The 22,410-nt window shown below is 45.7% G+C and overlaps 1 protein-coding gene across 1 annotated transcript; it reads left to right on the top strand.

The window, feature by feature from the left end:
* Positions 1–10,741: 10,741 nt before the first annotated feature.
* b4galt1l (DP-Gal:betaGlcNAc beta 1,4- galactosyltransferase, polypeptide 1, like) lies at positions 10,742–19,324 on the top strand (the record flags this gene model as incomplete). Its single annotated transcript, XM_079228960.1, has 5 exons — positions 10,742–11,063; positions 13,404–13,639; positions 17,835–18,022; positions 18,790–19,017; positions 19,195–19,324. The coding sequence occupies 5 exons, from the start codon at positions 10,742–10,744 to the stop codon at positions 19,322–19,324; spliced, it is 1,104 nt and encodes a 367-aa protein (XP_079085086.1).
* Between the last annotated feature and the right edge of the window lie 3,086 nt (positions 19,325–22,410).

Here is a 22,410-nt window from a genome sequence, read left to right on the forward strand (position 1 = left end):
TATACTACGTGAACGTAAATACTTCACATACTAAAGTAAACGTGCTTTCTTTGCGTATTAAAACTTTTCCTTCGTGACTTTTTAAAGTCGGTCAAAGACGAAAAGTCTGATGAACAACGCGAGTTTCAGTCCGGACGTTTTGATTTAACTCCAAACAGACGTGAAGTTACACATGAAGGTATAAAGTCACACATGAAGGTATAAAGTCACACATGAAGGTATACACTTATAAAGTTATAAAGGTATAAAGTTATAAAGTCACACATAAAGTGTGTGTGAGTTAAAGCGACCACTACTTTGCGGAAGTGCAGAAGTCGCATTAAAGAGCGTTAGACGCCAGTAAAGAGGTCAATAAGTCGTAAAGTGTTTTAGGAGCAGAGGGAGTCACTGCGGAGGGTCGGGTCCGGGTCTCGGGTCTCGGGTCCGGGTCTCGGTCTCGGGTCCGGGTCTCGGTCTCGGAGTTCGCCGTGGTGCTGATCAGCGCCGGACAGCGCCTCTCCTTCTTCCCCGACTCCATTTTACTGCAAAACTCACAACAACTTTCCGGCTGCTCCGCTGCGACAAAGCGGCGGAGAGCAGCCGGCCGAGAGGCGCCGACCCCCGGGGGAACTCACCGGAACTCCGCGGCTCTGCGGTCCTAACTTTGCGGCACTTTGCTCCACTTGTTTGCCGCTTCGGGACTTTTTCCTTCGAGCAAACGGCGCAGACAGAAAAGAGTGAAAGAAGTTTCCGCACATTCCTCCACACTGACGTACGGCGGTGACGTCAGCACGTCGCTTCCATATGACGTCACGTTATCATGTTGGTATTCTTAATGAATATATATATATATATATATATATATATATATATATATATATATATATATATATATATATATATAACTGTTATTAATGAATATATATATATACTGTGTATATATATATATATATATATATATATATATATATATATATATATATATATATATATATATATATATATATATATATAAACTCGTCTCCTTACTCTATCTCTAAGAGTCCTATGGAGGAAACTCGTCTCCTTACTCTATCTCTAAGAGTCCATACTGGCTGGAGGATTTTTTTGGTCATCCAATGAATTTCATGATTCAATGCAAAAGGTATGAAACATGCATTACTACTTTGCAGTTAAATATTGATCATATATTCCACACTAACATAATAAGTACGTATTATTCATACAATTTAGTATATTAATCATAATATTCAGTATAATATGATTTATAAATACCATCTACCATCCATTATCAGCCGCTTATCCGGGGTCGGGTCGCGGTGGCAGCAGGTTCAGCAGGCCGACCCAGGCTTCCCTCTCACCCGCAACACTTTCCAGCTCATTCTGGGGGATCCCGAGGCGTTCCAAGGCCAGCCGGGAGATATAATCCCTCCAGCGTGTCCTTGGTCTTCCCCGGGGTCTCCTACCAGTTGGGCGTGCCTGGAAAACCTCTAATGGGAGGCGTCCAGGAGGCATCCTGACTAGATGCTGAACCACCTCAGCTGACTCCTTTCGACACGAAGGAGCAGCGACTCGACTCCAAGCTCCCCCCTGATGTCCGAGCTCCTTACCCTATCTCTAAGGCTGAGCCCGGCCACCCTGCGGAGGAAGCTCATTTCGGCCGCTTGTATCCGAGATCTCGTTCTTTCGGTCACGACCCAGAGTTCGTGACCATAGGTGAGGGTTGGAACATAGACCGACCAGTAAATGGAGAGCTTCGCCTTCCGGCTCAGCTCCTCTTCACCAGGACGGACCGGTACAGCGCCTGTTTTACAGCTGCAGCCGCACCGATCCGTCTGTCGATCTCCCGCTCCACCTTACCCTCACTCGTGAACAAGACCCCGAGATACTTGAACTCCTTCGCTTGGGGTAGGCAGTTTGTCCCCACCTGGAGGGAGCAATCCACCGGTTTCCGGCAGAGCACCATGGCCTCAGATTTGGAGGCGCTAACTCTCATCCCTGCCGCTTCACACTCGGCTGCAAAACGCCCCAGTGAATGCTGGAGGTCACAGTCCGGGGAGGCAAACAGGACCACATCATCCGCAAACAGCAGAGAGGCGATCCCGAGACTCCCGAACCGGATCCTCTCCGCCCCCTGGCTGCGCCTAGATATCCTGTCCGTGAAGGTCACGAACAGGACCGGTGATAAAGGGCAGCCCTGGCGGAGGCCAACACCCACCGGGAACGTGTCTGACTTATTACCGAGGATACGGACACAGCTCCTACTGCAGGCGTACAAAGACCGGATAGCCCGTGCCAACAGGTCCGGCACCCCATACTCCCGCAGCACCCCCCACAAAAACCCCCGAGGGACCCGGTCGAAAGCCTTCTCCAAGTCCACAAAGCACATGTAGAATGGTTGGGCAAACTCCCAGGACCCCTCCAGTAGTCTTGCAAGGGTAAAGAGCTGGTCCACTGTTCCACGACCGGGACGGAATCCGCACTGCTCGTCTTGAATCTGAGGTTCGACAAGCGGTCGGAGCCTCCCTTCCAGCACCCTGGCATAAGCTTTTCCCGGGAGGCTGAGCAGTGTGATGCCACGATAGTTTGAGCACACTCTCCGGTCCCCCTTCTTGTAGATGGGAACCACCACCCCGGTCTGCCAGTCCATGGGCACTGTTCCCGACCCCCATGCGACACTGAAAAGGCGTGTCAACCAAGACAGCCCAACAATGTCCAGCGCTTTTAGCATCTCAGGGCGGACCATATATCATAAATATACAAAAATATAAATATCATATATATACAGTGGCTTGCAAAAGTATTCATACCCCTTGAACGTTTCCACATTTTGTCACATTACACGCCACAAACATAAATATATTTTATTGGAATTTTATGTGAAAGACTAACACAAAGTGTTACACAATTGTGAAGTACAAAGAAAATTATACATGTTTTAAAAAAAAATTCACAAATAAAAAACTGATCCAGAATGCAGCAGCTTGTGTACTAACGAGGACGCGGAAGAGAGATCACATTACTCCTGTACTAGCTGCTCTCCACTGGCTTCCTGTAAGATCGAGAATCATATTTAAAATCCTTCTCCTCACCTACAAAGCCTTAACTGGTGATGCACCATCATATCTTAAGGACCTTTTAGTGCCATATTGCCCACGAGAGCATTACGCTCACTGAATGCAGGGTTACTTGTGGTTCCCAGAGTGTTAAAAAGTAGGTTGGGGGCTAGAGCTTTCAGTTATCGGGCTCCTCTTCTGTAGAATCAGCTTCCACTTTCAGTCCGGGGGGCAGACAGTCACCTCATTTAAGAGTAGACTTAAGACTTTCCTCTTTGATGGCGCTTATAGTTAGGGCTGTTTCAGGCTTATAGTTAGGGCTGGCTCAGGTTTACCTGGTCCAGCCCCTGGATATGCTGCTATAGGCGTAGACTGCTGGGGGACATCTTAGGATACACTGAGCTCCTCCTCTCTTTCTCTTCCTCTTTTCGCTCCTCCTCTCCTTCTATTCCTCTTTCGCTCCTCCTCTCCTTCTCTTCCTCTTTCGCTCCTCCTCTCCTTCTCTTCCTCTTTCGCTCCTCTTCTCCTCTTCACCTCTTCTTTCTCTCCTTCTGGATAAATGATTGTCTCTTCAATGCATGTTACTAACTCTACTTTCTTTTTCCATGGATTTGTGGCTGCCTGGAACCAGGGGGGAGGACCCCGGTAGCTCCCCTCATCACCAGTAGCTCCCCTCTTCACCGGTAGCTCTCCTCATCACCAGTAGCTCACCTCATCACCGCGGCCCTGTCTAGCGTCTGTCAGAGTTTATTTATGGAGTAATTCTTTCCCACATGAAACACATGAAGACCAACAGCATTCCTCCATGATGAGGGTCTGCTGCATGATGAGGTTCTCCTCCATGATAAGGGTCTCCTCCATGATGAGGGTCTGCTGCATGATGAGGGTCTGCTGCATGATGAGGTTCTCCTCCATGATGAGGTTCTCCTCCATGATGAGGGTCTCCTCCATGATGAGGGTCTGCTGCATGATGAGGGTCTCCTCCATGATGAGGTTCTCTTCCATGATGAGGGTCTCCTCCATGATGAGGGTCTGCTGCATGATGAGGGTCTGCTGCATGATGAGGGTCTCCTCCATGATGAGGGTCTCCTACATGATGAGGGTCTCCTCCATGATGAGGTTCTCCTACATGATGAGGGTCTGCTGCATGATGAGGGTCTGCTGCATGATGAGGGTCTCCTCCATGATTAGGGTCTGCTGCATGATGAGGGTCTCCTCCATGATGAGGGTCTGCTGCATGATGAGGGTCTCCTCCATGATGAGGGTCTGCTGCATGATGAGGGTCTGCTGCATGATGAGGGTCTCCTCCATGATGAGGGTCTGCTGCATGATGAGGTTCTCCTCCATGATGAGGTCTCTTCCATGATGAGGGTTTGCTGCATGATGAGGGTCTGCTGCATGATGAGTGTCTCCTCCATGATGAGGGTCTCCTACATGATGAGGGTCTCCTCCATGATGAGGGTCTGCTGCATGATGAGGTTCTCCTCCATGATGAGGTTCTCCTCCATGATGAGGGTCTGCTGCATGATGAGGGTCTCCTCCATGATGAGGTTCTCCTCCATGATGAGGGTCTGCTGCATGATGAGGGTCTCCTCCATGATGAGGGTCTGCTGCATGACGAGGTTCTCCTAAATGATGAGGTTCTCCTCCATGATGAGGGTCTGCTGCATGGTGAGGGTCTGCTGCATGATGAGGGTCTGCTGCATGATGAGGGTCTCCTCCATGATGAGGGTCTGCTGCATGATGAGGTTCTCCTACATGATGAGGTTCTCCTCCATGATGAGGGTCTGCTGCATGATGAGGGTCTGCTGCATGATGAGGTTTTCCTACATGATGAGGTTCTCCTCCATGATGAGGGTCTGCTGCATGATGAGGGTCTCCTCCATGATGAGGGTCTGCTGCATGATGAGGGTCTCCTCCATGATGAGGGTCTGCTGCATGATGAGGGTCTGCTGCATGATGAGGTTTTCCTACATGATGAGGTTCTCCTCCATGATGAGGGTCTGCTGCATGATGAGGGTCTGCTGCATGATGAGGGTCTGCTGCATGATGAGGTTCTCCTACATGATGAGGTTCTCCTCCATGATGAGGTTCTCCTCCATGATGAGGGTCTGCTGCATGATGAGGGTCTGCTGCATGATGAGGTTCTCCTCCATGATGAGGTTCTCCTCCATGATGAGGGTCTGCTGCATGATGAGGGTCTGCTGCATGATGTGAGGGTCTCCTCCATGATGAGGGTCTGCTGCATGATGAGGTTCTCCTACATGATGAGGTTCTCCTCCATGATGAGGGTCTGCTGCATGATAAGGGTCTGCTGCATGATGAGGGTCTGCTGCATGATGAGGTTTTCCTACATGATGAGGTTCTCCTCCATGATGAGGGTCTGCTGCATGATGAGGGTATCCTCCATGATGAGGGTCTGCTGCATGATGAGGGTCTGCTGCATGATGAGGTTCTCCTACATGATGAGGTTCTCCTCCATGATGAGGGTCTCCTCCATGATGAGGGTCTGCTGCATGATGAGGGTCTGCTGCATGATGAGGGTCTGCTACATGATGAGGGTCTGCTGCATGATGAGGGTCTGCTGCATGATGAGGGTCTCCTCCATGATGAGGGTCTGCTGCATGATGAGGGTCTGCTGCATGATGAGGGTCTGCTGCATGATGAGGTTCTCCTCCATGATGAGGGTCTGCTGCATGATGAGGTTCTCCTACATGATGAGGTTCTCCGACATGATGAGGGTCTGCTGCATGATGAGGGTCTGCTGCATGATGAGGTTCTCCTCCATGATGAGGTTCTCCGACATGATGAGGGTCTGCTGCATGATGAGGGTCTGCTGCATGATGAGGGTCTGCTGCATGATGAGGTTCTCCTCCATGATTAGGGTCTGCTGCATGATGAGGGTCTGCTGCATGATGAGGGTCTGCTGCATGATGTGAGGGTCTCCTCCATGATGAGGGTCTGCTGCATGATGAGGTTCTCCTACATGATGAGGTTCTCCTCCATGATGAGGGTCTGCTGCATGATTAGGGTCTGCTGCATGATGAGGGTCTGCTGCATGATGAGGTTTTCCTACATGATGAGGTTCTCCTCCATGATGAGGGTCTCCTCCATGATGAGGGTCTGCTGCATGATGAGGGTCTGCTGCATGATGAGGGTCTCCTCCATGATGAGGGTCTGCTGCATGATGAGGTTCTCCTACATGATGAGGGTCTGCTGCATGATGAGGGTCTGCTGCATGATGAGGTTCTCCTCCATGATAAGGGTCTGCTGCATGATGAGGGTCTGCTGTATGATGTGAGGGTTTCCTCCATGATGAGGTTCTCCTCCATGATGAGGGTCTGCTGCATGATGAGGTTCTCCTACATGATGAGGTTCTCCTCCATGATGAGGTTCTCCTACATGATGAGGGTCTGCTGCATGATGAGGGTCTGCTGCATGATGAGGTTCTCCTCCATGATAAGGGTCTGCTGCATGATGAGGGTCTGCTGCATGATGAGGGTCTGCTGCATGATGTGAGGGTCTCCTCCATGATGAGGGTCTGCTGCATGATGAGGTTCTCCTCCATGATGAGGGTCTGCTGCATGATAAGGGTCTGCTGCATGATGAGGGTCTGCTGCATGATGAGGTTTTCCTACATGATGAGGTTCTCCTCCATGATGAGGGTCTGCTGCATGATGAGGGTCTGCTGCATGATGAGGTTCTCCTACATGATGAGGTTCTCCTCCATGATGAGGGTCTCCTCCATGATGAGGGTCTGCTGCATGATGAGGGTCTGCTGCATGATGAGGGTCTGCTACATGATGAGGGTCTGCTGCATGATGAGGGTCTGCTGCATGATGAGGGTCTGCTGCATGATGAGGTTCTCCTCCATGATGAGGGTCTGCTGCATGATGAGGTTCTCCTACATGATGAGGTTCTCCTCCATGATGAGGTTCTCCTACATGATGAGGGTCTGCTGCATGATGAGGGTCTGCTGCATGATGAGGGTCTGCTGCATGATGAGGTTCTCCTCCATGATAAGGGTCTGCTGCATGATGAGGGTCTGCTGCATGATGTGAGGGTCTCCTCCATGATGAGGGTCTGCTGCATGATGAGGTTCTCCTACATGATGAGGTTCTCCTCCACGATGAGGGTCTGCTGCATGATGAGGGTCTCCTCCATGATGAGGGTCTGCTGCATGATGAGGGTCTGCTGCATTATGAGGGTCTGCTGCATTATGAGGGTCTCCTCCATGATGAGGGTCTCCTCCATGATGAGGGTCTGCTGCATGATGAGGGTCTGCTGCATGATGAGGGTCAGTCTGCCTGAGGCTGAGCTGCTGCTGTCTGACTGACAGTGACGTCATCACAGTAACACGTATGACCAAATGTACAGAATGTATTGTGTCATAATGCAGTTATGCAAGGTACGCCATTATTGTAAATATAAAGTTCAATTCAATTCAGTTTATTTTGTATAGCCCAACATCACAAATACAAGTTTGCCTCGAAGGGCTTTACAATCTGTAACATAACATCCTGTCCCGGGACCTCACATCGGATCAGGAAAAACTCCCCCAATAAAGATAGTAAAACCCCTTTCACAGGGAAAAAAGGGGAAGAAACCTTCAGGAGAGCAACAGAGGAGGATCCCTCTCCCCGGATGGACAGAACCAATAGATGTCATGTGGCCAGAACGTAACGGAGTTACAGTATACTCTGTATGTATGTATGTATATATATATATATATATATATATATATATATATATATATATATATATATATATATATATATATATATAGGCACGTGCACAGATAGACCCCCTAGTGGTGCTCAAGCACCTGCCCCTTCTGCTGGAGCCCAATTTTTTTCTTCATTCATCAGTATTTAAGAATACAAATTACTCTCCCTGTCATCAATTCCCCCCAAATGTGTTTTGATATCTGACGAGGGATTTATTTGAGTTCTTGTGAGAATTTCGCCCCGACATGCTCCGTGCCTGGTCACATGACCTCTATTCTTCTGTCCATCCAGGAGACGGATCCTCCTCTGTTGCTCCCTGAAGGTTCTTCCTGTTTTCCCTGTGAAAGGGTTTTACTATCTTTATTTGGGGAGTTGTTCCTGATCTGATGTGAGGTCCCGGGACAGGGATGTGGGCAGGTAGAAAACCCGCGGCTCGCCACTGTACAGTTACAATCGGCCATTTGAGGGCGACCACGATGCTGAAGTGGCCCGGAGTGAAGATGAGTTTGACACTTTTTTGATTGCATTTGGTTATACAATATGGCCTTTTTTTTATCTGTTATTGCCTATTTTTCATTTATTTATTCAATTTGATAATTTGAGTTAGTTTGTTAACAAAAATAAATATATAAGTTGAAAATACTGTGTTTTTTATTTATTTATTTATTATTATAATTTTTCATTTCAGAAATAATTTTAGCGATGGGTGCCCCTTTTTTTGGTTTGAGCACCTGCCCCCCAGCCATATATATACATATATATATATATATATATATATATATATATATATATATATATATATATATATATATATATATATACAGGCACGTGCACAGGCATATATATATAGGCACTGCACTATTATATAGTATAACAAAGTAGCTGGCAGGCTCCCCTGGTTAACAGCCCTCAGCAGAGCACCGTGGCCGCAGAGGCCTTAAGGAATTATTAATGAATTATTAATGAATGTTATATCTCATAACTGTTGTTAATGAATATATAATAACTGATATTCTTCAAGTTAATCTAGAGTTAATATAGTTAATATAAACTATTCCCTGTTAAAACTCTTGAGTCAATGTTTACAGATCAATAATCAGCCTGCTGCGGTCACGTGCCGCGCTGAGCACTGCGTCACGTGCTGCTCTGTCAACAAAGTGATTTATTGAGTCAATAAACAAACATGGAGCAACATTCATGACTGCTCGTCACGGAGTAACACGCCAAGCAGCCACGCCCTTTCCGCTAGCCACTCGACGGAAGAGGGCTGGGTTTGCCTTCAAAATAAAAGCCTAGCGGTGGGGCTGGGTACAGGACAATGAGAGATGAACATACAGAGATAACAAGCTGCGGAAGAAGCACTTACTTATATGTACACATAAGTACATATAACTGTATTATACGTACATATAAGTACATATAACTGTATTATACGTACACATAAGTACATATAACTGTATTATACGTACATATAAGTACATATAACTGTAAACGTACATATAAGTACATATAAGTGTATTATACGTACACATAAGTACATATAACTGTATTATACGTACATATAACTGTATTATACGTACACATAAGTACATATAACTGTATTATACGTACATATAACTGTATTATACGTACACATAAGTACATATAACTGTATTATACGTACATATAACTGTATTATACGTACACATAAGTACATATAACTGTATTATACGTACATATAAGTACATATAACTGTAAACGTACATATAAGTACATATAAGTGTATTATACGTACACATAAGTACATATAACTGTATTATACGTACATATAACTGTATTATACGTACACATAAGTACATATAACTGTATTATACGTACATATAAGTACATATAACTGTATTATACGTACACATAAGTACATATAACTGTATTATACGTACATATAAGTACATATAACTGTATTATACGTACATATAACTGTATTATACGTACATATAAGTACATATAACTGTATTATACGTACATATAACTGTATTATACGTACATATAACTGTATTATACGTACATATAAGTACATATAACTGTATTATACGTACATATAACTGTATTATACGTACATATAAGTACATATAACTGTATTATACGTACATATAACTGTATTATACGTACATATAACTGTATTATACGTACATATAAGTACATATAACTGTATTATACGTACATATAACTGTATTATACGTACATATAAGTACATATAACTGTATTATACGTACAAATAAGGACATATAACTGTACATGTACACATGAGTTCATGTCTACGTTTGTCCAGCTGTGTTGACTTTGACTTAGCTGATTCTGACATTTTGAGTTCAGTTTAGTTTTCAGTAACTTCCTTAATAAATTATAATCAAACATTGTACAATTCATTATACGTATTCTGTCTGTAGTTTTTGTGGATTCTTTACTGTTTTTTACAGCTTGTTTGCCTATTTATAGCACTTGTTTTGATCTTGTTTCTTTCCATGTCTCTTGTTTGCACTTCGCCCTCTGCTGCTGTAACTCTACGCTGATAAAGGAGGATCTTATCTTATCTCATCTGAAAAGACTTGAGATACACTCAACGCTGGACTTTTCCGGTAAATTCCAGCGTCTAGATTTTATTTTGAAATCGCTCAGCGGAAGCGGTGTCACGCCTCATTTCGTCCCCTTGACGCCTCGGTGTCAGCGGAGTTTCAGAAAGTGTGTCGAGTGGCTCCGTCTCCTTAACGGGTCCGGAACCAGCAGGTACTACCTAGACCCGGTCGTGAACGTGGTGCCGGACTCAGAGGAGACTTTGAGGAACCGAACCTCCAAGAGCTCCGCTTTGTGTTGAAGTTAGCGGGCAATGGAGCCGGAGAGTTAACGGTGAGTTGTCGGGAACGAGCACCCTGGGGCGCAGCTTGAGTTCCGCCTCTTCCTCATACTTTAGTCCCCGGGACCCAGTGGACCCAGGGGACCGGGATGGCCGCGGACACCGTGAGGTTCTCCCTGCTGCACCGGACCTGTAAGCTGGTGGTGCTGCTGTGTCTGCTGCACATCACCGTCACCGTCTTCTTCTACGTCTGCTCTCTGGACATCCGGTTCTCCTTCGCCCAGAACCAGCAGTCCAAGAACGAGTCCTCCTCCGCGCAAGCGCACCGGGTCAGGAACAAAGACGTCACTTCCGGAACCGAAGCAAAGGTGGTGGAGGTCAAGAAGGAGCTGGTTCCGCAGGAGCAGAACCGGGTCCAGACGAGACCTCCAGAGGAGCTGGAGAGATGCCCTGAAACGTCCCCTCTGCTGGGTGAGACCGTCTGTAGACCGCCTTATGTAGACCGCCTTATGTAGACCGCTTTATGTAGACCGCTTTATGTAGACCGCCTTATGTAGACCGCCTTATGTAGACCGCCTTATGTAGACCGCCTTATGTGGACTTTCTGTAGACCGCCTTAGGTAGACCACTGCCTGTAGACCACTGCCTGTAGACCGCCGCCTGTAGACCGCCTTCTGTAGACCGCCTTCTGTAGACTGCCTTCTGTAGACCGCCTTCTGTAGACCGTCTGTAGACTCTCTGTAGACCTTCTGTAGGCCTTATGTAGACCGCCTTATGTAGACCATCTGATGTAGACCATCTGTAGACTGCCTTATGTAGACCTTCTGTAGACTTTTTGTAGACCTTCTGTCGACCGCCTTAGGTAGACAGCCTTAGGTAGACCGTCTGTAGACCGCCTTATGTAGACCGCCTGTAGACCTCCGCCTGTAGACCTCCGCCTGTAGACGGCTGTCTGTAGATCGCCTTCTGTAGACTGCCTTCTGTAGACCGCCTTATGTAGACCATCTGTAGACCGCTTTATGTAGACCTTCTGTAGACCTTCTGTAGACCGCCTTAGGTAGACCGTCTGTAGACCGTCTGTAGACCGCCTTATGTAGACGCCTTATGTAGACCGTCTGTAGACTTCCTTATGTAGACCGTATGTAGACCTGTCTTATGTAGACCCTTATGTAGACTCTTATGTAAACCGCCTGTAGACCCGTAAGTGGACCGTCTTCTGTAGACTCTTCTGTAGACCGGTCTGTAGACCGTCTTATGTAGACCCTTCTGTAGACCTGTCTTATGTAGACCTGCCTGTAGACCCTTAAGTAGACTGTCTTCTGTAGACCCTTCTGTAGACCCTTCTGTAGACCTGTTTGTAGACCTGTCTTATGTACACCGTCTGTAGACCCGTCCTGTAGACCCGTTTCATGTAGACTTCATGTAGTCTGTAGACTGCCTTCTGTAGACCATATGTAGACCCTTCTGTAGACCTTCTGTATACCGTCTTATGTAGACTGGCTGTAGACCGTATGTAGACCCGTCTTATGTATACCTGTCTGTAGACTGCCTTATTTAGACCATCGGTAGACCATCTGTAGACGGCCTTATGCCGACTCTCTGTAGACCCGCCCTGTAGACCGTCTGTAGACCCGTCCTGTAGACCCGTCCGTAGACCCGTCCTGTAGACGTCTGTAGACCCGTCTTACGTAGACTGGCTGTAGACCCGTCTTCTGTAGACCCGTCTTCTGTAGACTGCCTTCTGTAGACTGCCTTCTGTAGACCCGTCTTATGTAGACCCGTCTTATGTAGACCCGTCTTATGTATACCCGTCTGTAGACTGCCTTCTGTAGACCCGTCTTATGTAGACCCGTCTTATGTATACCCGTCTTATGTATACCCGTCTGTAGACTGCCTTATGTAGACCACCGTATGTAGACGTCTGTAGACCTCTTTTTGTAGACCGTCTTATGTAGACTGCCTTATGTAGACCTGTCTTATGTAGACCAGTCTGTAGACTATAAGAAGGACTCTGACCAGTTGTGGACTCTGATCGTTGACCCCACAGCGTGGATGTGGTTCCTTGTGGTCTGCGTGAGTCCAGTGACCTGAGCTCACATGGACAGGATGTGTTGATGATCACAGATGTTTGTTATCAGTCTGTTGGTTTGTATTTCCTCAGCTGGGCCCCCTTCTGCTTTCACACAGCTCTGATCTTAGACCAGGTCCCTTCAGGACCCACCAGGTTCCTTCAGGACCCACCAGGTCCCTTCCGGATCCATCAGGTCCCACCAGGTCCCTTCAGGACCCACCAGGTCCCACCCAGGTCCTACCAGGTCCCTTCCGGACCCATCAGGACCCACCAGGTCCCACCCAGGTCCTACCAGGTCCCTTCCGGACCCATCAGGACCCACCAGGTCCCTTCCCCTTCAGGACCCACCAGGTCCCTTCAGGACCCACCAGGACCCAACAGGTCCCTTCCCCTTCAGGACCCACCAGGTCCCTTCAGGACCCACCAGGTCCCTTCCCCTTCTGGACCCACCAGGTCCCACCAGGTCCCTTCAGGGCCCCCAGGACATTAACTCAGTCTCCATGACGTATCATATTCATCATTATTGTTTAATTAAACCTTGACAGGAGTCCAGCTTTCAGTCGCACAGCTGGACTTCTCCATCTTAGTTCAGGTCTCCTTCAAGAAGACAGATCCAACATGGAGACCCCATGAGACACTGATGTCTCTGTCCTCAGTCTCAACATGTCTCATGTCTGTCCTCAGTCTCAACATGTCTCATGTCTGTCCTCAGTCTCAACATGTCTCATGTCTGTCCTCAGTGGGTCCTCTGCGGGTGGAGTTCAACCGTCCAGTGGACCTGGATCAGATCAGGAAGCAGAACCCAGACCTGGTTCTGGGGGGGCGCTTCAAACCCAGAGACTGCGTGGCGAGGACGAAGGTGGCCATCATTATCCCCTTCAGGAAGCGAGAGGAGCACCTGAAGTTCTGGCTCTTCTACCTGCACCCTATCCTGCAGAGGCAGCAGCTGGACTACGGGGTCTACGTCATCAACCAGGTACGCCTCAGCTTAACTGGTCCTGGTACTAATGGTAGTACTACGTTATGACAGCATGCACCTAGTTCCTCACCTGTAGAGCGCCGTGGGAGGAGCTAGTTCTTAGAATGAAACCTTGTTGGTTCATGATCATGTGACGTGAACTCTTTCTCTGAACCAGACAAAGGGCTCGTGTTGATCACAGCAGGTTTCATGTCTCTGGAGACGAGCGCTGCAGCAGGAAGCAAACTCTTCACCTTTCAAAATGAAGGCTTCTATTCACTGAAACATCTGCTGAACGTGTTTCTATGCACAACCCGAGCCTTCGTCCTCGTCGTCCTCACTCTGACTGACTCGTATTATTGGTCCTGTATAAAGACCCCCTATATCTAAGTATAAAGACCCCCTATATATGCACATAAAGACCCCCTATATATGCACATAAAGACCCCCTATATCTATACATAAAGACCCCCTATATCTAAGTATAAAGACACCCTATATCTAAGTATAAAGACCCCCTATATATGCACATAAAGACCCCCTATATATGCACATAAAGACCCCCTATATCTATACATAAAGACTCCCTATATCTATGTATAAAGACCCCCTATATCTATGTATAAAGACCCCTATATCTATATATAAAGACCCCCTACATGAAGAGCCCCCTACATGAAGAGCCCCCTACATGAAGAGCCCCCTACATGAAGACCCCCCTACATGAAGACCCCCTACATGAAGACTCCCTACATAAAGACTCCCCTACATGAAGAGCCCCCTACATGAAGACCCCCTACATGAAGACCCCTCTACATGAAGACTCCCTACATGAAGACCCCCCCTACATGAAGACCCCCCCTACATGAAGACCCCTCTACATGAAGAGCCCCCTACATGAAGACCCCCCTACATAAAGACTCCCTACATGAAGACTCCCTACATGAAGACCCCCCCTACATAAAGACCCCCCTACATGAAGACCCCCTACAAAAAGACCCCCCTACATGAAGACCCCCCTACATAAAGACTCCCTACATGAAGACTCCCTACATGAAGACCCCCCCTACATAAAGACCCCCCTACATGAAGACCCCCCCTACATAAAGACCCCCCTACATGAAGAGCCTCCTACATAAAGACTCCCTACATGAAGACTCCCTACATGAAGACCTCCCTACATAAAGACCCCCCTACATGAAGTACCCTCTACATAAAGACTCCCTACATGAAGACTCCCTACATGAAGACCCCCCCTACATAAAGACCCCCCTACATAAAGACTCCCTACATGAAGACTCCCTACATGAAGACCCCCCTACATAAAGACCCCCTACATGAAGACTCCCTACATAAAGACTCCCTACATAAAGACTCCCTACATGAAGACTCCCTACATGAAGACCCCCCCTACATAAAGAGCCCCCTACATGAAGACCCCCCTACATGAAGACCCCCCTACATAAAGACCCCCTACATAAAGACCCCCCTACATGAAGACCCCCCTACATGAAGACCCCTTTACATGAAGACTCCCCTACATGAAGACCCCCCTACATGAAGACCCCCCTACATGAAGACCCCCCTACATGAAGACTCCCTACATGAAGACTCCCTACATAAAGACTCCCCTACATGAAGACCCCCCTACATAAAGACCCCCTACATAAAGACCCCCCTACATGAAGACCCCCTACATAAAGACTCCCCTACATGAAGACCCCCCTACATAAAGACCCCCTACATAAAGACCCCCTACATGAAGACTCCCTACATAAAGACTCCCTACATGAAGACCTCCCTACATGAAGACCTCCCTACATGAAGACCCCCCTACATGAAGACCCCCCTACATGAAGACCCCCTACATGAAGACCCCCCTACATAAAGACCCCCCTACATAAAAACTCCCTACATGAAGACCCCCCTACATAAAGACCCCCTACATGAAGACTCCCTACATAAAGACTCCCTACATAAAGACCCCCCTACATAAAGACCCCCTACATGAAGACTCCCTACATAAAAACTCCCTACATGAAGACCCCCCTACATAAAGACCCCCTACATGAAGACTCCCTACATAAAGACTCCCTACATAAAGACCCCCTACATAAAGACCCCCCTACATGAAGACCCCCCTACATGAAGACCCCCCTACATGAAGACCCCCTACATAAAGACTCCCCTACATGAAGACCCCCCTACATAAAGACCCCCCTACATGAAGACCCCCCTACATAAAGACTCCCTACATGAAGACCCCCCTACATGAAGACCCCCCTACATGAAGACCCCCCTACATAAAGACCCCCTACATGAAGACCCTGGACCGAGGCGGTTCGCCCACTAATGAGGCCTGTGTATGTGGACTTGGTCTTCCTGCATGGAGCTGTGCTGCTAACAGAATATAAACACTCTCTTTAAAGTCTTCTTCTTCTTTGTTTGGGACTCACAGTTGTTCTTTTCTCTCCTGTCTGTGTCCTTCCTCCTCCTCCTCTTTTCTACCTTCCTCCCACTCTTCCTCCCTCGCTCACACCGCCTCCCCATCCCTCTGCATGTCAGGCGCTTCTGACCAATGGTTGTGGTCGCTGGAGCCGTTGAGACCCGCCCCTGCTTGGTCTCGGCCAATGGCAGTGCGAGCTGCTCTGGTAATACGGGCTTCTCTTTTTTCTACCTGCTTCTGCTTTCTCTTTGTTTCCAGCAGTAGAACACAAATCAGGTTGATTCAAACTGTCGAATTGCACATGTTTTAGTCATGTTGCACATGTTTTAGACACGTTTTAGTCACATTCTACATGTTTTATTCATGTTCCACATGTTTTAGCTCACATGTCTTAGTCATGTTCCACATGTCTTAGTCATGTTTCCTTATGTTTTAGTTCACATGTCTTAGTCATGTTCCACATGTTTTAGTTCACATGTCTTAGTCATGTTCCACATGTCTTAGTCATGTTTCCTTATGTTTTAGTTCACATGACTAAGACATGTTCCACATGTCTTAGTCATGTTGCACATGTCTTAGTCATGTTCCACATGTTTTAGTTCACATGTCTTAGTCATGTTGCACATGTCTTAGTCATGTTGCACATGTCTTAGTCATGTTGCACATGTCTTAGTCATGTTGCACATGTCTTAGTCATGTTGCACATGTCTTAGTCATGTTCCACATGTTTTAGTTCACATGTCTTAGTCATGTTCCACATGTTTTAGTTCACATGTCTTAGTCATGTTCCACATGTTTTAGTTCACATGTCTTAGTCATGTTCCACATGTCTTAGTCATGTGCCACATGTTTTAGTCATGTTCCACATGTTTTAGTTCACATGTCTTAGTCATGTTCCACATGTTTTAGTTCACATGTCTTAGTCATGTTCCACATGTCTTAGTCATGTTCCACATGTCTTAGTCATGTTCCACATGTTTTAGTTCACATGTTTTAGTCATGTTCCACATGTTTTAGTTCACATGTTTTAGTCATGTTCCACATGTTTTAGTTCACATGTCTTAGTCATGTTCCACATGTTTTAGTTCACATGTTTTAGTCATGTTCCACATGTTTTAGTTCACATGTCTTAGTCATGTTCCACATGTCTTAGTCATGTTCCACATGTTTTAGTTCACATGTTTTAGTCATGTTCCACATGTTTTAGTTCACATGTTTTAGTCATGTTCCACATGTTTTAGTTCACATGTTTTAGTCATGTTCCACATGTTTTAGTTCACATGTTTTAGGCATGTTCCACATGTACTTTATATACACAATGCTCCCAGTTCAACACGAGCAGGAAGCTGCTCTCGCTGCTCACCTGAGAGCTGCAGGTGTTGGTTGCCTTGCAACCTGCCGTCTGTTTACCAGATGGCCGCCATAGCAACCTGAGGAGCCGTTGTTGTTGTTGTTTTGTTCCATGAAGAGAAGATGTAGTATTTATACCACATTAGTGTAGTATTTACATGTATTTGTACCACATTAGTGTAGTATATACATGTATTCTGTAGTATTTGTACCACATGCCGTTACTCTCATAACGAGGAAGCGTTTGGAGATAATTAAGTGAATTAAAGATATAATGAAAGTTATAATTGAAAGTTAGAATTTAAGTTATAATTGAAAGTTATAATGAAAGTTATATTTAAAGCAGCGAGTCTGGCGTTAAGACCAGGTCCGGATGCTGACGTGGTCTGTGACGTGGTCTCTGTCTTTGGGGACCAGGACGGGGACCAGGTCTTCAACCGGGCCAAGCTGCTGAACGTGGGCTACCTGGAGGCCCTGAAGGACTACGAGTACGAGTGCTTCGTCTTCAGCGACGTGGACCTGATCCCCATGGACGACCGCAACACCTACGGGTGCTTCAGCCAGCCGCGGCACCTGTCCGTGTCCATGGACAAGTTCGGCTTCAGGTGAGACCTTTATTTTGAAAAACCTTGGACTCTAAAACAGGAAGCTGCTTTTATTTAGTTTCTTTGACCAATGACGGCTTCAACATCCTCATCGACATGTGAGACATTTTTATCAATATTTTAACTGCACTTTTATTGGAATGTTCGCTAAAAACTCTCCGGACAAAACTCCTCAGCTGTCAAAGCGACTAAAGCTGATCACATGTCAGTCGGCTGCAGTCATCGCTTCACAAAACATGTTTCCTCGCTTGGTTTCTCCCTGGTGGGAGGGACTAAGACCTAGTCTAAGACTAAGGAAAGGACGCAAGTGAAGGAAACGGGGATGTAGTTTAGAGACTTGGGATGCATCCTCTGTCTTGAGGGTTTAATGTCTCATCAGGAAGTGCTGACTAAGCACCATGTTCTGAACCAACACCCTCTGGAAGAGGCCTCACTTCCTGTTTCCTGTTTCCTTTCCTCACACTCCTACACGCACGGTCGGTCACTCACTCACTCCCCAGCCGGGACTCGAACCACTGACCCTCTGATTGAAAGACGGGCATGCTAACCACTGAGCCACAGTGGCCACACACAAGCTCAAGCTCACACAGTTGTGTTTTCATGACTTTTGGGGACATTACATGGACTTCCATTAATTTAATTTTCCTTCATTCTCCTCTTCCTCCTCCCTTCTCCTCCTCTTCCTCCTCCTCCTCCCCCCCATGTCCTTGAGCTGATACAGCTTTGACACAGATAATGATTTCGTCCTCATGTCCTCTGTCCTACAGGTTACCTTATAATCAGTATTTTGGAGGCGTGTCCTCGATGAGTAAAGAACAATACCTGAAGATCAACGGCTTCCCCAACAACTACTGGGGCTGGGGAGGAGAGGATGACGACATCTTCAACAGGCTGTCCTCTAAAGGGATGTCCATCTCCAGACCCAGTGGCGACGTGGGGAAGTGCAGGATGATCCGCCACGACAGAGACAAGCAGAACGACCCCAACCCTCAGAGGTACAGTCCCTGGTCCTGACCCACCATGACCCTGACCCACCATGACCCTGACCCACCATGACCCTGACCCACCATGACACTGACCCACCATGACACTGACCCACCACGACCCTGATCAGGGTCGTGGTGGGTCAGTGTCATGGTGGATCAGAGTAATAATTGATCTTCTGGTCTCAGGTTCGACCGGATCGCTCACACCAGAGAGACGATGTACAAAGACGGGATCAGCTCTCTGGTCTACCGGGTCCTGAAGACCGAGAAGCTGGACCTCTTCACTAAGATCACAGTGGACGTGGGGAAACCATGACGACCAGCAGCGGAGGTCAGCTGACCGTTTCAGGGTTGGGTCTGGACCGGACTGGTCTGGTCTAGACTGGACTAGACCAGACCAGATACTAGTCCAGTCTAGACTAGACTGGACTAGTATCTGGACTGGTCTAGACTGGACTAGACCAGACCAGATACTAGTCCAGTCTAGACTAGACTGGACTAGTATCTGGACTGGTCTAGTCTAGACTAGACTAGACTAGACTAGACTAGTATCTGGACCCACGAGCTGGACTCATCAGCTTGATTTCGCACACAGACTCTGAGACTCGTCTCTGATTGGAAGCTGACTGCAGCCATTGCTGTCTCTACTGATGACATCATCAGACTTCATCATCCTCATCCTCTTCATCACATTCAATCACCATAGTGTTCAATGATATCTTTTAGACTCACGTCCCATCAGAGCTGCAGCCATGACTCAGCGTTATTTCACTTCCTGGTCCCACATCATCACAATATAATGGAGCAATCTGATTGGCTGTGACGATGACTTCCTGTTGGTTAGAAACACGGCATCACCTGTTCACATGAAGAGGACCACGGGGTGTTCAGGGACAATCCAGAGACCAGGACATCAAGAACCTGCACAGGTTAACTATAGCTAACAGTTAACCGGTTAACAGGTTAGCTGTAGCTAACAGTTAACAGGTTAGCTGTAGCTAACAGTTAACAGGTTAACTATAGCTAACAGGTTCACTATAACTAACAGTTAGTTATAGTTATTTGGTTGGTGTTATGTTAGTACGAGCTGTTAGTTTATTAGTTAGTTAGTTAGTTAGTTAGTTAGTTAGTTAGTTGGTGTTATCATGTTAGTATGAGCTTCTTTTACCACGACAGTAGAAACATGAGAACCAGTATAAAGACACCTGGTTGGTTGGTTAGTTAGTTAATTGGTTAGTTAGTTAGTTAATTGGTTGGTTAGTTAATTGGTTAGTTAGTTAGTTCATTGGTTGGTTAGTTAGTTCATTGGTTAGTTAGTTAGTTCATTGGTTGCTTGGTTAGTTAGTGTGTTAAAGTAGTGTTGTGTGTTAGTATGAGCTTCTTCTTAGTTAGTTGGTTGGTATTATCGTGTTAGTTTGAGCTGGTAGTTGGTTAGTTGGTTAGTTGGTGTGAAGATAACAAACAGGTCAAAAGGTGAAACTATGAAACTGATATTGATTCTTTGATTCTGTAGTAAAACTGTGACTGAGAAGAAGCTCATCGCTACTGTCCCTTTAACTCATCTCCACTTACTTAGCTGTTGAGGCTAACATTAGCTGTTGAGGCTAACGCCAGCTGTTGAGGCTAACATTAGCTGTTGAGGCTAACATTAGCTGTTGAGGCCAACATTAGCTGTTGAGGCCAACATTAGCTGTTGAGGCCAACATTAGCTGTTGAGGATAACGCTAGCTGTTGAGGCTAACATTAGCTGTTGAGGCCAACATTAGCTGTTGAGGCCAACGCTAGCTGTTGAGGCCAACATTAGCTGTTGAGGCCAACATTAGCTGTTGAGGCTAGCCAAGTGCATCTTCATCTTCATCCTCACCATCGTCATGGTATCCCAGCTGCTAATCTTTTAATTTGGAACAAAGCATTTCTTTGTCAAACATTTATTTCCGGAGGGGAAAGAAAATGTTTTTTTCTGTGAGCTTTCATAATAATGAATGTTCATGCTGAGAGAATATTATTCTGGTTATTGATTCTGGTTTTGAGTTCAAAACATAATCCTAAAATAAGGTCCACTTACTGGTTTTAAACCACATCTCATGGTCTTCTTCAGTGAGCAGGTTCCCTTCAGAGCTTTGTGTGTGTGTGTGTGTGTGTGTGTGTGTGTGTGTGTGTGTGTGTGTGTGTGTGTGTGTGTGTGTGTGTGTGTGTGTATGTAATTAGGTGGTTAATTAATGTAATTGATTAAAAATCTCTTTGCTGATCAGCTTTTAGCCAAAGTAGAACCACAGATCATGAAGTGCAGACTTTGATTGATCGTCCAAAGTGTCCTTATCATCTCATTATTGATCCAAAGATCCAACAGATTGTATCAATAATAATCTGTGTGTGCTGAATGTATTTGTTGTTGTTGACAGGTTTGTATGTTTAACTTCAGACAAACATCTTCATTGTTTTGTGAATCAGTGACTGAATCACTGTCAATGTGCCTTAAATAAATGCAGTGTAACTGGTGTTACTGGTCTAACTGGTGTTACTGGTCTAACTGGTGTCACTGGTCTAACTGTAGAGGGAACCAGTCTGTACATTTATGAAGATGAAAATGTAAAAGATATTAGTGAAGAACTGAAGTCTGTTTGTCTTTTTTGTTCATCTAAAAAATTGTTTTCACCAAAACAGTCAAGTTGGTATTGAAGTGATTCCACCGTTATGTAGGAGATACTCAATCATATTTATATTGTATCTATTAATATATCATATCTATAAACATATCTGATCATATATTATATCTATAAACACATCTAATCATATATCATTTCTATAAACACATATAATCATATATCTAATATATTATATCTATAAACACATCTAATCATATATCTAATATATCATATCTATAAACATATCTAATCATATATCCTATCTATAAACACATCTGATTATATATCATATCTATAAACATATCTAATATCTATAAACATATCTGATTATATATCATATCTATAAACATATCTAATCATATATCCTATCTATAAACACATCTGATTATATATCATATCTATAAACATATCTAATATCTATAAACATATCTGATTATATATCATATCTATAAACACATCTGATCATATATCTAATATATCATATCTATAAACATATCTGATCATATATCTAATATATCATATCTATAAACATATCTGATCATATATCTAATATATCATATCTATAAACATCTGATCATATCTATTAAAATAATACTCATGCAGTTTGTTTAACGGGTAACAGACAGAGAAAACATCTCCACTGACAGATAACTGTCTTTATTAATATCGTAGTTCAACGATCTGGATCAGATGTGATCACATCTGATCAACTGTGACCACATCTGATCAGATGTGATCAGCTATCAGTCTGCAGTCA

The sequence above is a fragment of the Taurulus bubalis genome (assembly GCF_910589615.1).
Source record: "Taurulus bubalis genome assembly, chromosome: 13".
In the NCBI taxonomy this organism is placed as follows: domain Eukaryota; kingdom Metazoa; phylum Chordata; class Actinopteri; order Perciformes; family Cottidae; genus Taurulus; species Taurulus bubalis.